Source organism: Triturus cristatus, chromosome 8 (genome assembly GCF_964204655.1).
Source record: "Triturus cristatus chromosome 8, aTriCri1.1, whole genome shotgun sequence".
In the NCBI taxonomy this organism is placed as follows: domain Eukaryota; kingdom Metazoa; phylum Chordata; class Amphibia; order Caudata; family Salamandridae; genus Triturus; species Triturus cristatus.
In genome coordinates, this window is record NC_140591.1 from 771,616,559 (window position 1) to 771,631,708 (window position 15,150).

The 15,150-nt window shown below is 41.9% G+C and overlaps 1 protein-coding gene across 3 annotated transcripts in view; it reads left to right on the top strand.

Annotated features, from left to right (window-relative positions):
- The window catches only part of ADGRG2 (adhesion G protein-coupled receptor G2), a 900,557-nt gene that overhangs the window by 534,462 nt on the left and 350,945 nt on the right, over nt 1-15,150 (top strand). For all 3 annotated transcript variants that reach the window (XM_085622206.1, XM_085622207.1, XM_085622208.1), the window contains 3 exons: nt 2,222-2,299; nt 6,807-6,848; nt 8,692-8,745. In XM_085622206.1, coding sequence (XP_085478332.1) covers nt 2,222-2,299; nt 6,807-6,848; nt 8,692-8,745 — 174 coding nt within the window. The remainder of the gene's footprint in view (nt 1-2,221; nt 2,300-6,806; nt 6,849-8,691; nt 8,746-15,150) is intronic.

A 15,150-nucleotide genomic window follows, 5' to 3' on the forward strand; every position in this document is an offset into this window, starting at 1 on the left:
AAGTTGGGACTTAACTGTTCATCAAGGAGGGCCAGAAGAAAAGACAGAAGACCGGGACCTACCTGCAAGCCGAACTGCTCCAGGTGATTTATGGTCTGCCTGACTTTACAATAGCTTCTACCATTTTCATCCCCACAGCAGCAAATCCTGTTTAGCGTTACCCCCGGGGGATGGTATATGGTCTCGTAGAGCCCTCTTTGACTACGACTTGCAGATCTATCCCCCTTAAGGTTTTCACTTACAAAAAGTTGTCTAAGTCCAAAGGTAAAAATCTTCACCAGGCTCCCCTTCGATGACCCTCCTATGCATGGAAATCCAGCTTCTTGCGCTCATAGCTTTTTCCACCCACATTTACGGCTTCACCGATACCTCATTCAATGTTCGTTGGTAACAATCACGACTCCTCGAGCACTGTCTGCTGTCTTGCCCTGCTAAATTTTACGTTCTTCTGAACTTTTTTTTAGAAATTTCTCCTAAGTTCAAAGGTAAGCAAAGACACGGACCAAGTCACCTTGTGTATCTGACCCACGCTCCATTAAGGTTGACCTTAAGTTTTTAATTGTGCGTCCAGATACCTGCAGTAGGAGCTTTGATCTTTTAGGTGCTAGATTTGACTGAAACCATAAATAATTCTTAACTCTGGTTCTACTGATTGGTTTGAATTAATTTTGATGCCATTTCATTTATGAAATATTTCTTTATTTTTCAAATTGGTGTGGAGTTTCTCTTGTGCTGTGTTTTCACTTTCTTGCTGTTTGTGTGCTGAATAAATAATAATAATAATAATCCACATTTGTAAAGCGTGAACAATCACCCGTAAGGGTGTCTAGGCGCTAGGGGGCCGTCAGGAAGATTAAGCAAGCTATTGCCCAGAGTCACATGGTGCTGGGCTAATCTGCCGCCGGGGATCGAACCGTGATCCCCAGATTCCGGAGTCAGTCGCCCTGGCCGCGGCGCCACACCTCTTCCTCACTTGGGGACAGTAGTTAAGCATTACTGCTTGTGTGCTAAGCTACCAGAGGGTTAAGCAAAGGTTAATTTATTGACTTTTGTGATTCACCCTGGGAAGGATTGTGGTTGTTACTTGAGTAGGGTTTTTACCCCTCTCAACCAATAACCCAATTTCTTACAATCAGAATAAACTATTGCTACTTTAATAGGATAGCTGTGCAAGCATACTTATCCTTACGTCCGTTTTAGTTCAATAACAGCCAGAAAGCAAGGTATATATTCAGTGGGCTAACATAGCCGAATTATAAATGATTTTCATTGCAGATTCTGACAGCAATCTTCTCCCCATATCAATAATGACCAATTTATTTTAATATCTGTCCGTTGTTAAGAACCTCTAGTGTAACCAGGTATTTGGTACTTGCAGTACTCTTTATGTTCTATTCAATGTTTTAAAGTAAGAATCGACATCCCTTCAATAATGTTTGCATTCAGTTACTTTTTAGAAATCCTCTGTAGACTTCTATAATGTCCATTCAGCCTTATAAAAGCAAGTTCACACTACAATTTGAAAGGCTTTTGCTGAGACTACACTCTTCCTACTCCAAGAAAATAGCACTTTACTAAGTAGAGAACTATGGGTGGTCTTGAGAAAAACCCTGCTTGACCCAACAGTTGCTCCCAAAGTATCCCCGGTAGGACTTGGTGCTAACAGGCATATGATGTCAGAGAGACACAGAGAATGTGGGGTTATCTTCTAGTCACATCACCACTGCCTCACATCTAAAAGATAAGCAGGGTGTGGATCCAAGCAAATGGTCCCAAGCATCACAAAATGGAGGACAGCTAAAAAGTGCTGACCTGTAGACGACACAAGGTCAGAGAATCTGTACAATTGTTTAAAAAATCCAATTGGAATAGGGACTGGCTGCAAAAAAGTATACTTTCCCCAGAAAAATAAGTTTACCTTTGTTGCACGGTAAAACATTGCTTCCAAGTATGGGAACACAACTCAGAAGTTTTGTTCACTGTATTTGTAAATGTGTTAGTAGTGTGTTGTGCAGACAGGCCCGTGAAAAACACAGATTTAAAAAGTGTTAGCCTATCCAAAATGATTGTAGTAGCCCTTTTTTGCACAAAATTAAGCAAGCAGTAAACGTTTGTTTTTCCTTGGTCCTCTAAATACACACCTTGCATTTCCAGAATTGTGTGCATTGGAACATACTAGTTTTAGAAAATGCATTTATCTAAATGCTTTCTTATTTTACAGGAAACTTCACTATCACCTTTAAGAACATTACCATTGACATTAATACTGTCCCAGCTTTTGACAACACAAGCAATGCGGGTGAGTGTATTTATGACCTTTTCTTTATTAGGCAACCTGAACGACTTGTATATCTGTCAATGATGTGTCTGCCTGGCAAGGGCTAGCAGAGAAAGATAAAGTAAAAAAAAAAAATGACATTCCCTTGTGGCCCACTGTGGTATTGCGAAGAGAGCTTCTCTGCCCCTTCTTCAATACCAAATGTATGACTGCAGCTATAAGGCACTTCTAAAAGTAATATAAACCCCTCTGCATGAGCCAAGCCCCTTTCAAATCAAGGTATTTCCTCTTTCCCCAGAATGTTTTCCATTTACAGAATCTGTACAGAGCCAAACCACTATCAAAGGGTGAAAAAAGAGGCCACCTAGATATTAGTCTAGTTTTGCGTGACTGCCTGATTTGGAACTTAGGAGGTTTTCAGAAAAACCTCTAACTCAGGGGAGTGCAGAGAATTTTGGTACCAGACCCAGAGGAGGATAGCTCCATCTTAAAACAGAGTTGTGTACTGTGTACAGGTATGTATATCCTTACACTAAGGTAATCAATTATCCACCAGTCATTAAACACCTTCACCCTAATCCACAACCAACCCCAAGCCTGCAACAAACATCCTTAGTTAAACCCTCCAGAAATAAGAAAATGCAGGTCCTCCTGGAAAAGTGCAGAGGCGGGGCCTAGACCCACTACAGGGTGCAGTCAGAGGAGCCGGCAGTATGGTATGAGCTGCACTCCACACTGAGGTCTTCTGCAGAAACTGCAGACATGATTGCAAATGGTGGGAGGACACCTGAGGAAACCTTGCCTCTTACAGGCCAGGAGTGCTTGGCACAACCTGCAGAGCACCTGGGTGGCTTGGATCCCATGGGGACTCAGCTGCCGCACTGCCAGCTTACTGGGTAAAATGATGAGGTCACTAAATGGCACCCTGGACTGAGACACAAGAGGGCCATGATGGAAAGCACTGAGTTAGAAACAAAACCCCTGATACTTAGGCACATTGTGGTGAGTGGCCCAGAGGCGATGATTGTGAGGGGAGGTGGAGGCCTTGAACCATGGATATTTCTACAACTCCAGAGGAAGACTGTAATAAGGGATGCTAGTGGCCTCCATAGTGGGCACTGGTGAGCTTGGGATACCTATGGGAGATGCGCTTTGAGTTCCAGACAGATGATGAAAGCTTCTGTGGGGGTGTTGCCTGGTAGGGGGCTACTCCTCAAATCCACAGCTGAAATCAGACAATGTGTCTCTCTCCGGCCATGAAAATTGATGCTAGACATTAATGTGACATGTGAGCACTCATGTGATTGAATTCGTTGCATATTATGCAAATGAAATTTAATCTTGAACATAATTAACAACATGGTTTCTAATCAGGCATATTTTGAGAATAATTGAGAAAGAAATTAAAGCCTTTATGCACAATGGAGGAATACAACAGAAGACCCACAGTTAATACATATATCAATAAGTGGTGCTAAATTTTGTAGACACATTTTTTGTTTACAGTAGTGAGAGTCAACACTATGCAGAGCAATAACAACAGTAGCCACATTCAAAAGAACTGAATCAGGTCCTCAAAAGTTTCAAAAGCAAAGTATTCTGCCTAATCTCAGCCAATCAACAGAAGGATTAGTCAACGTCCTAATTCAGTGAGAAAAGGAGGGAGTTTGAGAAGATTCACAAACAGCCTCTTGTAGTGGGCAAGACAATGCAGTGCCTAGTGTCAGAGATGTATAATGCTGCCGGCAACTACTGAAGTTTGTAAAACAAAGCAAGTGGATTTAAAACGCAAAGACAGATTTAATAAAATGTGCCAAACATTACACATAACGATCATGAGGTGAATCTGGTCTCTAGTAAGTCATATCTTTGCTAACACCATAGAGTGCAGCATACCCTCCTGCTCTGAATTGACACTAGCTCAACCAGTATGAACAGGCAGGAGTATACTACTTATCCTTTAATTCAGAGGTTAATTACCCTATAAGGCAATAAGGAAAGAAGATTTGCTCTGAAATTACAGCAAAAGCTTGGGTAGCGTCTATTATAGGTCAGGAACCTTATGCACTTTATGTAGAGTACTAATATCAAGGTTCCCAACACTGAATGAAGAAGCGGATAGAAAGGAACCCCAAACTCAACATAATTCCTTCTAAGAAACACGTTGCATTTGTAAGTAAATACAGGATTTTCATGGGGAATGTATTGCTGCAAAATAAACATATATAAGTGAAAAGGTAGGGTTGCCATATCGGTGCATGTTGACAGGACACCATGATTTCAGTCTCGGGGTTTCATTTGTATACCTAACGCATTCTGGCACTTGAGTCTATGCTTGTCTCCATTCAATAAATATCTGGTTTTGCATCCATCCAGTAAAGTGGAATAACATGCCTTGTAACTGTAGAATCTTCTCCAGCTCTGGAGCATGCAGATGAAATACGCCACACAAGAGCTGCAGTCAAAGCCTTCTTTATTCTTCAGCATACACTCACACATTATTTTTATTGACTAAACCCTGACACTTCCCTGCCTACTACGCAATTCCTACCTAGAGTCCACCCCAGAACCAAGAAAGTCTTAGTGAGTATAGTCTCAATATGCTACAGTAGTAATGTTGTGTACCAGAAACAGGAAGGAATGATTAGATTTATTAGGTATGAAAAGCAGCTCCAAAAAGGAGCGTCCTGGCGCTAGGTACTGGAAAGACACAGCCAGGGAAAGCAGAAAGAGGAGGGATCGACTAAAATTAAGTCTCTCGAAAAAGTGGGTCTTCAAAAGGGTCGTGAACAAATTCTCTGAGGTGGGTGCATGTAATATGATCAGGTAAAAGATTCCAGAGTTTCAGGCCCAGAAAAGAGAAGGAGCGCCCTTTTCAATCTTGGGGATGCAAAGCAAGGTATGGTTGGCGGAGGGCAGTGCTCTGTAAGGAAGATGGGGAGAGCATGTGGTCTGATGGCTAGATTTTCGACTTTGGAGCTGGGAAACCAAGGTTCGAGCCTCAAGGTCGCGTCCGCATCCTGTGATTCTGGGAAATCCCCATGCCTACCACAAAAAAAAAATGTGTCCTTGTGTAACATAACCAGTGCTCATGTAAAGCGCTCCAATACCTTCGGGTCGAGTTCGAGCTATATAAATCTGCAAAAAAGAAAAAAAAAGATATCTTTTGATTTTATCGAAGGTATTCGGCAGGCCTTTCGATTGAGTGGTCCGAAACGGTATTGTCAGTTACATAGAAACATAGTGTGCTATCGACATTTAGCAAAGTAACAGCCCTAGCTTTCTAGTTAATGCTGGAAGATCTTGTTGTGGCTGCTTTTGAGCCCCTACAATGTGAGGTATGTAGACCAACCATATGGAAGGAGCATTTAAGAAGGCGTTTAAAGAAGGAGGGATGGCTGGGCCATTACGATATGTACGTAATAATAACCACAGGACTTCTGTTTGTATATAGCGAGCACACGCTTTTGAAATGAATACCTTTCATGAATGTAATCACTTTATATACAAGCCCTTCACTGTGAATTGTTATTTTATGTTAATTGCAATTTGTAGAGTGCTGAACACTAGCGGGTCTATAAGCGTTTGTATGTTTCAATGCTTTTCAACACTACATTGACCAACATTTTTCGAGAATTTTGCTTTTTCAATAACGTAAGCTTAGTCCCGAATTCGGAAAAGAAAAACTCCTGCTTTCTCAGTGTCTAATTAACAAGACAGTATTTCAACAAACTAGCTATGCACAAAAAATAGTCAAAACAATCTACTGTCAACGCGAAATATGTTAATGCAAACTTTTTTTCTGCATGTCTCTCATGTGTTCGGTCAGATGCTCGGTTTGCAGTAAACATGTCATTCTTCTCTTGCAGTCCCACGTAAACATCACCATGACATAATGTCCTCATTAATAAATGCCCCACTCTAGTTCTATCTTCACTTTTACTAGACACGTGTTCCAAAAATGACAAACATGTTTAAGATTTATTTAAGCTTCTAGGGTATTCAGTTTCCAAAAAATGAATCCACCACGATTCTCTCTGACATAGTTTGTGTTTAATAACATCTCCTCTGAGGGGTGCGATGATCACTTTGTGTACATGGAGTGTCCGTTCTGGTACATTAGACTGGTTATCACTGACGTGACAGGTAACACTTGCGTGAACGGCAGAGGTTCTAACGTTTGACTTATGTACATCAATTCCACTCTTTATCTTCCACGATGTTTGACCCATACGCATTTTTTCATCCGGACAAAAAAGCCCAGTAAGTCGCTGCTGTCATGTAACGTTTGTGTTCTCATAGCATCGCAAGTGTTATAAACCTGATGTCTTACCTCAGACTTTCAACTCAGTTCATTATAAACACAGCACTCGTCAAAACGTATCTAGATTTCACTGAATCCAGATGATATGAGCAGTGTGTTTTTTAAACCCATTTTATTGGTTTTAATAAGACTGTACGATGAGATTATGTGAACACAGTTCGATATTTTTGTCTCCTTTTTTAAACGTCCATAATTTTCTTTTAGAGAACACGACTTGTACGTTCAACTTCACAGAAAGTGTGAATGGTAAGTACTTTTTACCTTGCATGGTGTGAAGAAAGCAAATGAGCATGTTATATTAATGATTGACAAAAAGTGTAAATAAGTATAACTTTTACCAAATGTTTCCTACAAGATGGTGTAATTTACCCCAGGAGAAGACACTGGAGATAACTTTCGTTCTAACTTTCCTCTTTTTTCTTTGTGTTTTCTGGTGAGAGAAGCAGAAATTGAATTTTGTTGCAATTTAGAAATAAAAATTGAGTTTTAAAAACGAGTGAGACAATGTTGGAGTAAAGTTTGCTTCTTTAAAAAAACGGCAGGAAGTGCTTAACTTAGCTCAGCACTTTTGTTTGGAAAACACTCCACAGTTACTAATTCCACTTCCTGAAAGCTAGAGGGATTTTTAGAGCCAGGGTGGGCCGTTTTGTAAAGCCAGTATGTATTTCTAACAGTCTTGTTGTGATGTTTATCATTCTATTACCAACTTTGCTGCTTTTCAAATAGGTGCTTTGCAAGAAGGATTTAAGGTGTTTTAATTTGAATATAGCGCCTGCTTGCTTTAGTGAGAAAATAATTTTGTGAAGTGGGCTAGAAGTTACATTGAGTTAGTATAGAAGAAATATGGCAACAATTTTGTAATGCCTTGCCACGAGGCAATGAGAATTCAAAATTTAGCTTTTGGGTTGCTCTCAGAGTTAGTCAGAAATAGGGAACAGGACAAGATGGGAAAATAAGGTAGCTTAGAGAGCTGGCACAAAAATCAGTTAGCATTTTATTCTCGTCTGCTGCCAGAGTGACCTTATGTTGGCTTTTCCTGTGTCAACAAACTTCTCAGACCTTTTAATTCAAGTCACGACTGCATCACAATGTTGGAAGTAATGATTAAATAATTGATGGAGAAGTGGAATGAACAATTTAGAATTAAAAAAAGGTGCAGATATGGAATTGGAACTAGATGGGAACTTGTGTGTGTTATCTACTGCTGGCACAGAAATGAAGAGGTTTTCACATGTCCAATTGTTGGAGTGCAGAAAATAAATAAGAAATAATACAGAAAACCTCCAAATAGGATGTGAATAGTCATCAACGCCCCCAAAAATGTGTTCCATAGGAAATAGTTGAGTACAAGTGCTTTCAGTTGGGTAATGTGAGGTGTCTGTTGGATTTCACTTGGGATTGTTATGTGCCCACATTGACAATAACACATACACACACTCATCTGTGTTTTGAAGTCCCTAAACATGTTAAATTAGTTTGAAAAATATTGCATTTAAGTAGCCCTAACAATCTGCACTCCTCTCTCTTTCCACTGCCCCTTAAGCCCCTCTCATGTCCTGCTTCTCATATCATGTGTTTAACATGATGTCCCACCGTGATTGTTGGCAAATCTGAAGCTTGCCCCCACTCCCCACCATAGGGTGGCTCACCAAGCTACGCCCCTGGTGGTCAAACTATCTGAAAGTCTGTCACAGCCTTGGATAACTGTATAAATGAGTGGGCAGAAGAATCCATTTTTGAGTGTCATTGCTGGATCTTATTAAGTAGGGGGTGGAAGCTTGGATTCCCACCTGCTTTAAGGTGATCCTCACTTTGTACTCCAAGAAGGACGCCCCACAATGTCTACCAGCTTGTATAAATGATGTACTACCACCGCTCCTAAACCATTGGCAGATCGTTATCCCTCCCCCAGCGATTGCTCGGGAATTTCTCAGAAGTGCACGTCTCTAAGTTAAATGAAAACACAGCAGAGATGAACAACAGTATTAAAAATGTGTAGAGGATCAGTGGGGACCTGAAAATGTTTATCCTTATGTAGACTTTGAGAGTACACATGGTCTAATCAGTAGGTACTATTTTATCTCTTCAGAGACAGTCCTTCCACACAACGTATGTGATATGTCGCAAATCTGCAATAACTCAAGTGAGTATTCTTTTTTTCACAGCTATAACTTTAACAGCCTGTGTGCAACCTACTTTATTTGTAAAGGAATCTTCTTTCAATTCTATCCTAATGCAATGTCAAATGAACCACGTACTGTTGAATGTGTCAATCGCCTTGGACTTACAAGTTAATAGTGAGGAGCAGGTGGTTAGGCAAGCTTGATGTTGGGACATTTTGACACGCGGTAAGGCTTTTTGGCACTTATATATTTTTTAGAACCTGAACTAAATGAAATAGTGAATGTCATGGTGTAAAACTAAATGTATATAACTATAAACGATTGGCTACATTGAAGATCAATGGACACGGGGAGTGCATGTCTTCAAATCAAGCTGTTCAGTTTAGGTTCCTGATTCCAACACGAATCCAAGCCACTGCTGAATGTCATAACCATCTTTTTGCTGACTAGCACTTATATGAAATTAAGGGATATTACACAATCTGCCAGTCAGTAAATAGCCTCATAAGTGGTACCCAATAGTGCAATGATCATTTTCATGCATTGACTCCTTATTTCTTTCCCTGCCACTGTCCTATAGTGCACAAAGACTAAGCCTTTTATTACGTATTGAGCATGAAACTTGATGTGGCAATAGAGTAGCTGGATTACAAATATCACACATCTGGTGTTTACTGGCCATGTTGTTATCATGCTATTAAGAGTTTCCACTGATGGAAAGAGGAATAACAGATTTTCCCCATGTTCCACACTCCTATCCCGAGATATATTCTGCCAGGTTTTATTGATGAAATGTGTTGGGGGAGAATATTGGAAGTGCAGGTTTCTCCACACCACTCCAAATCCTGTTTCCACTTGAATCAGGGATATCATTTGAAGTTGTAAAGAGAGCCCAAGTGTCACAGTAAAGATCTTTTAATTAGTTACTGAAAGGGATCTGGAATATTTTAGATCTTAACACAGGCCCCATAATAAGAGAAAGAAAACTGAAAAAGTGATGGTGTACAAGTACCTACAGAGAACCTCATTGTGTATGTTTTTGTATTGCTAATTTCTTGTAAGTGCGTCTTCCTCCACAAACCTATACCTCTTGTGCATGCATATACCTCTTGAGTGTGTCTCCTTTACATGCAAGTGTGGGACTGATACTTCAATGTCTCAAATCAATTGTGCTTTCAACACAAGCAATCTATAAATATTCCGGGGCAGATTTACAAGCCCCTTGCGCCTCATTTACGCCGCCGTTGCGTCACTTTTGTGACGCAGCGGCGGCGCAAATCCTGCGCCATGGTGCGGGGTACTTACAAGGTGACGCATCTGGGAGATGCATCATGTTGTAAAGCCCTGCGCCACATGTAGGCATTCCTGCGCAGGGGGGGGGGCGTTCCGGTGCAGGAACGCCTCCTAAAAGTGGCTGAGTGAAATCTACAAGATTTCACTCAGTCACCTTTAGGCACATGCTGCATCAAAACCCTGCGCCTGCATGAAGCAGGCGTAAGGATTTACGCAACATTAACAAGGCAGGACCCCCCAGGGCATTGCTGGAGCTGCATCGCGCTTGCGACGCAACTCCAGCAATGCACCACTTTTACGGCACAGATGCGTCACGCATCTGTGCCGTTTTTGCCCCATGGTGCTCCGCATTGTAAATGCGGCACATCCATGGCGGCGGAGCTGTGGCGCACAATAACTGGCGCATCCCTGCTGATATGCAGGGATGCGCCAGTTATTGTAAATATGCCCCTCCACGTCTTTGCAACACAACATAATAGTAAAACATGTGTCAATGTTCATTCTCATAAACACACACTCTGCGGGGTCTTGATTTTGAGGGATTCATTACCATGTTTCCTCTTGCCCACTAGCTGCCATATTAGCAGTCATCCAAATGTAAACAACATAAAAAGGTTTGCATCTTTGGAGATTTAATATTACTCTGACATCTCTAATTTCAGATATCACAGGTGTAGTGCATACAATATCCATAGACATTCATTTTATTTTTCGGAGCCTTCCTTATGTACTTAAAAGCTCCTTTGCTTCTCATATTGAAGTATTAACCTATTTCTACATAGTAGCCTTGGTCTCCCAGATATCTCACATATCAGACTCCCTTGCTGAATTTTGTTCCAACTTCAGTGTGGCTGGTAATTTTTCATATTTTGGGAAAATTATTCTTGATAAATTTGGGATCAGAGGGAGACTCTAATTACTCCAAACAAGATCTATCTTGTACCTCTGTCATGAGTGACATTATAATTCCAAGGCGGCCAGCAACAAGAGATACAGGATTACAGTGGCGTTGATCCTGAATGTTAGGCCCCATATCTCCTCAGTGGTTAACATTTGCTTTCTCAGTCACTGTACACTGGCACCGATTTTTCTTTTCCCTATTTATCTCAAAGGATCTCTGTAGCAATTTAATCCTGTCTGGATGTCTGTAATTCCGTATGCCTAGAGCATCCTAAGAAGAGTATTTGCAATTTATAGGTTATGCAGATTGCCAATATGAGAGATCAATACTGCATTTGGTGAAGTGGCACCAGGACCCAGAGGAGCAAGAGACCCACTGCAGCCCAGTTCCAGCTGTTGACCCATTCTTCCTGCCTGCATTAGGGCCCATGGCCTATGCCATTGCTATTTGACTTGATAATGTGTAAAAAACGGAATGGGTTACTCCTACCTAAACTCACTTTACTGGTTACCAATTCAGAAATGGATCAGGTTGAAATTGGCATGGATGGCCAGTATGAGCTATAACAATCTTGGAAAATCTTTTAGAATTAGAATTTGCGATGTAAGTTCAAACTTGTATCCAATCTCAGGCACTATTTAGAATCTCAACGAGTAGGAGCAAAACTTAATGTGGAAGAGCCTTATAGTGTACATGCAGCAGAGTTGTGAAACGGCATCCTGTTAAATGTGTGAGCTGAGCCCCCTCCTTATCAGATTTAGGAATAGCTGACAGCCTGGCTTTTCTCACAATAATCGGAGGCTTGTCTCAAGGTTGATTTCCTTGGAGGTGAGATTTAAACAAAGTGTTCCATTCACGGAACACCAAGAGACTCCAAGTAATTGGATAGTACTTTAATATAAAAAAAACAAAGAAGCCCCATTGGACATAAGATTCATGTTGTATCTTTGCCGATCCAGACATTTCATTCTGAGACTCCATCTGCTGAAAGCAGAGGAATAATATTTACCTGGGTGACTTTAATGAAATCAGAACTTTTCATCTTTAGCTAGGAAATTTCAGGCCTGAGCATCTTATTATGCTGCTTCAAAGGCTTTGCAAAGATGCATAGCACTGCAAATCAAATGTCTTCCACAATAAATGACAGGACCATTTGCTACCCTGTGAATGATACAATGGATGATCAAAATAGTCAGAAAGTCTTTGTTCTTCTTAAAATCAAAGCACACTCAACAAATGGAATAAACACTTTACCTGCAAGATCAAAAGCTCGAAATGCAGTGATAGGAAATGATACAGAGTATGGCAGTACGCTTGATAAAAAAATCCTTACGTGAAAAGTCCTCATTGTTATGTTATGTTATGTTATGTTAAATAGTTTGTAGAGCGCGTGAATCACCCCCGTAGGGGTCTCTCAGCGCTGGCAGAACTGTGCGAGAATATAAAAGAGATGTCACTCCGTAAACATGGTGGTTTTCAGAATCTTCCTAAACCTGAGGTAGTTAGAGCATTGTCTGAGCGCGAGGGGGAGCTGATTCCAAAGCAGCGGGGCTTGATAGGAAAAAGATCTACCTCCCATCCGTGCTTTCTTTATCCTGGGAATAAGTAGCAGAGATTTGGAGCATGATCTCAGTTCACGGTTAGGGGTATATCGGTGGAGCCTTTCAGCAAGATATATCGGTCCGGGGCCCCACAAAGCTTTATGTGTCAAGCAACAGAGCTTAAACAAGACACGTTTCCTCACCGGCAACCAATGCAAGCGAAGGAGCAGCGGAAGAGAGGCTGATCTGAACGGAGCGTTGGTAACCAGTCGTGCAGCGGTGTTTTGCACCACCTGCAAGCGACTGAGGGCAGATTCATTAGTTGCGACCAAAAGAGCATTGCAGTAGTCCATTTTATTCAACACAAGAGCTTGGACAAGCGTCTTGCGAAAAGAATCCGGGAGGAAAGGAAGGGCTTTCCTCAAGAGGCTCAGAGTGTAAGAGCAAGCACTGACTGTATGAGATACATGATCAGTCATAGTCATGGCCTGATCAAAACGAACACCGAGGTTCTTTACTGTTAATTTGGGTTGGGGAGCTGGGCCCAAATCAGTTGGCCACCAGGAGGGAGACCACATAGTGATGGCATCTCCATAGAGAATAATCTCTGTTTTGGTGGCATTCAGCTGAAGATAGTTACCGCTCATCCACTTCGAAATAGCTAGCATACCCAGAGAGAAGGTGGATTGAGCTGTCGGAGAGGATTTGTCAAAAGGGAAGATCAATTGGGTATCATCTGCATAGGACACGGGGATGAACCCAAGAGATCTTAGAAGAGAGGCGAGGGGGGCCACGTAGATATTAAATAACGTTGGGCTCAAACAGGAGCCCTGTGGCACACCCTTGTTCAAGCTTTCGGTGGTGGAGCGGAAAGGACCTAGGTTGAGAGTTTGTGTGCGTTCAGAGAGGAAGCTAGTTACCCAGCTCATCGCCATTCCCCCTAGTCCAGTTGCTTTTAATCTTCCGAGCAAGGTCAGATGGTCCACCGAATCGAAAGCGGCGGAGAGATCTAACAAGACTAAGATGGCAGATTGTCCCTGATCAAGAGTCCGTCTGATGCAATCGGAAACTGCTACCAGAGCGGTCTCGGTACTATAGTTAGCACGGAACCCTGATTGAGACGGGTCCAAGTAACCAGTTGTCTCGATATGGTTAGAAAGATGTTTATTCACGTGTTTCTCTAAGACCTTTCTCAGATAAGGGAGGAGGGAGATAGGGCGCAGATTGGAGAGGTCGTCCATAGGGAGTTTATTATTTTTTCGCAAAGGGATGACCTGTGCTGCTTTCCAAGCAAGGGGAACCTGCCCCTTACTTAAGGAGGCATTAAGAAGTGAGCTGACGGAGTCTGCAAGTACGAGTGCGACAGATGCCGAGATTTTTGCGGGCATAGCATCAAGAGGGGAGCCGGATTTAACATTGCACAGTAGTGCGATGGTCTCGTCCCGTGAGAGGGGTGGAAAGGCCAACAGAGTTGTATATTTGGCAGCGGGGGAATCGCCAGTGTCATCAGGCCGTATAGTGAGGGGGGTTTTAGAAAATTTATCATAGATATTGTTGATTTTTTGAATAAAAAAGGAACTGATTTTATTGCAAAGAGGCTGGGAGTAGTTATTATCCAAATCACAAGCTTTGGGGCAAATAAAATCTTGCAGAATTTGGTGAAGAATTTTTGGGGCATTGCCTGCCTGACTTAACTGAGAGGCTATATATGATTTGCGGGCTTGTTTTATTTCATTATGGTAGCGGGTGCGGGCAGCTCTATAGTTCAGTTTATCGGTGTCAAGATGCGTTCGACGCCACCTTCTTTCCAAGTTCTTGCAGCGGCTTTTGGTTGTACGTAATTCGGGAGTAAACCAGGCAGCCAAATAGCTCCTAGGAGCTTTAGTACAAATCTTAACTGGGGCAATAGAATTAATGGTCGCTAAAACAGAAGTGTTAAAAAGGGTAAGGTTGTCTTCCATATTATTTGCCTGGGGGTACCTCGGGGGCATGAAAGCAGTTGAGAAGGATTCAGGATGTATTTTGTACCATTGTCTATAGGAGAGTTGGGTGTGTGCTACCGATAAGGTGGACTTGGGCGGGCATTGCACATAAAAGTCAATAAATGCATGATCTGTCCAACACATGGGGCGGGGAGCCTTGCAGATAAGCCGATCAGTGTTGGAAAAAATTATGTCAATGGTATGTCCTGCCGAGTGTGTAGGGCCATCATTCTTTTTAGTAAGGTGCAATGTAGATAGATCAGAGATAAAGGCTGATATTTCTGGGAGTGAAGGGTTTTCGCTATGTATGTTAAAATCTCCCAGTAAAAGGAAATTCTTGGAGGCAATCGCGTGAGGGGCTATTATTTCCATTAGTTGTAAGGAAAAGTCCTTTACAGGGCCAGGGGGACGATAGACCAATGCCCCTTTCCATGAATCAAGAGTGGCCATTTCCATTTTAAAAATCAAAATTTCAATTTGGGCGTTAGCCCGTTGGTCTAAGATGGTAATTTTGGCGCGCTCATTATGGATTATGGCAACTCCCCCACCTGTTTTCAACTGTCTATCAAGTCGCAGGATCTTATAACCATTAGGAATAGCGATCTTGATATCAGGGCCGCTAGAGGGCTTCAACCAGGTCTCAGTTAAAAAACCCACATCAGGTAAGTCAGTATTTAGTAGGTCCCAAATCTCCAAGGCATGTTTAGG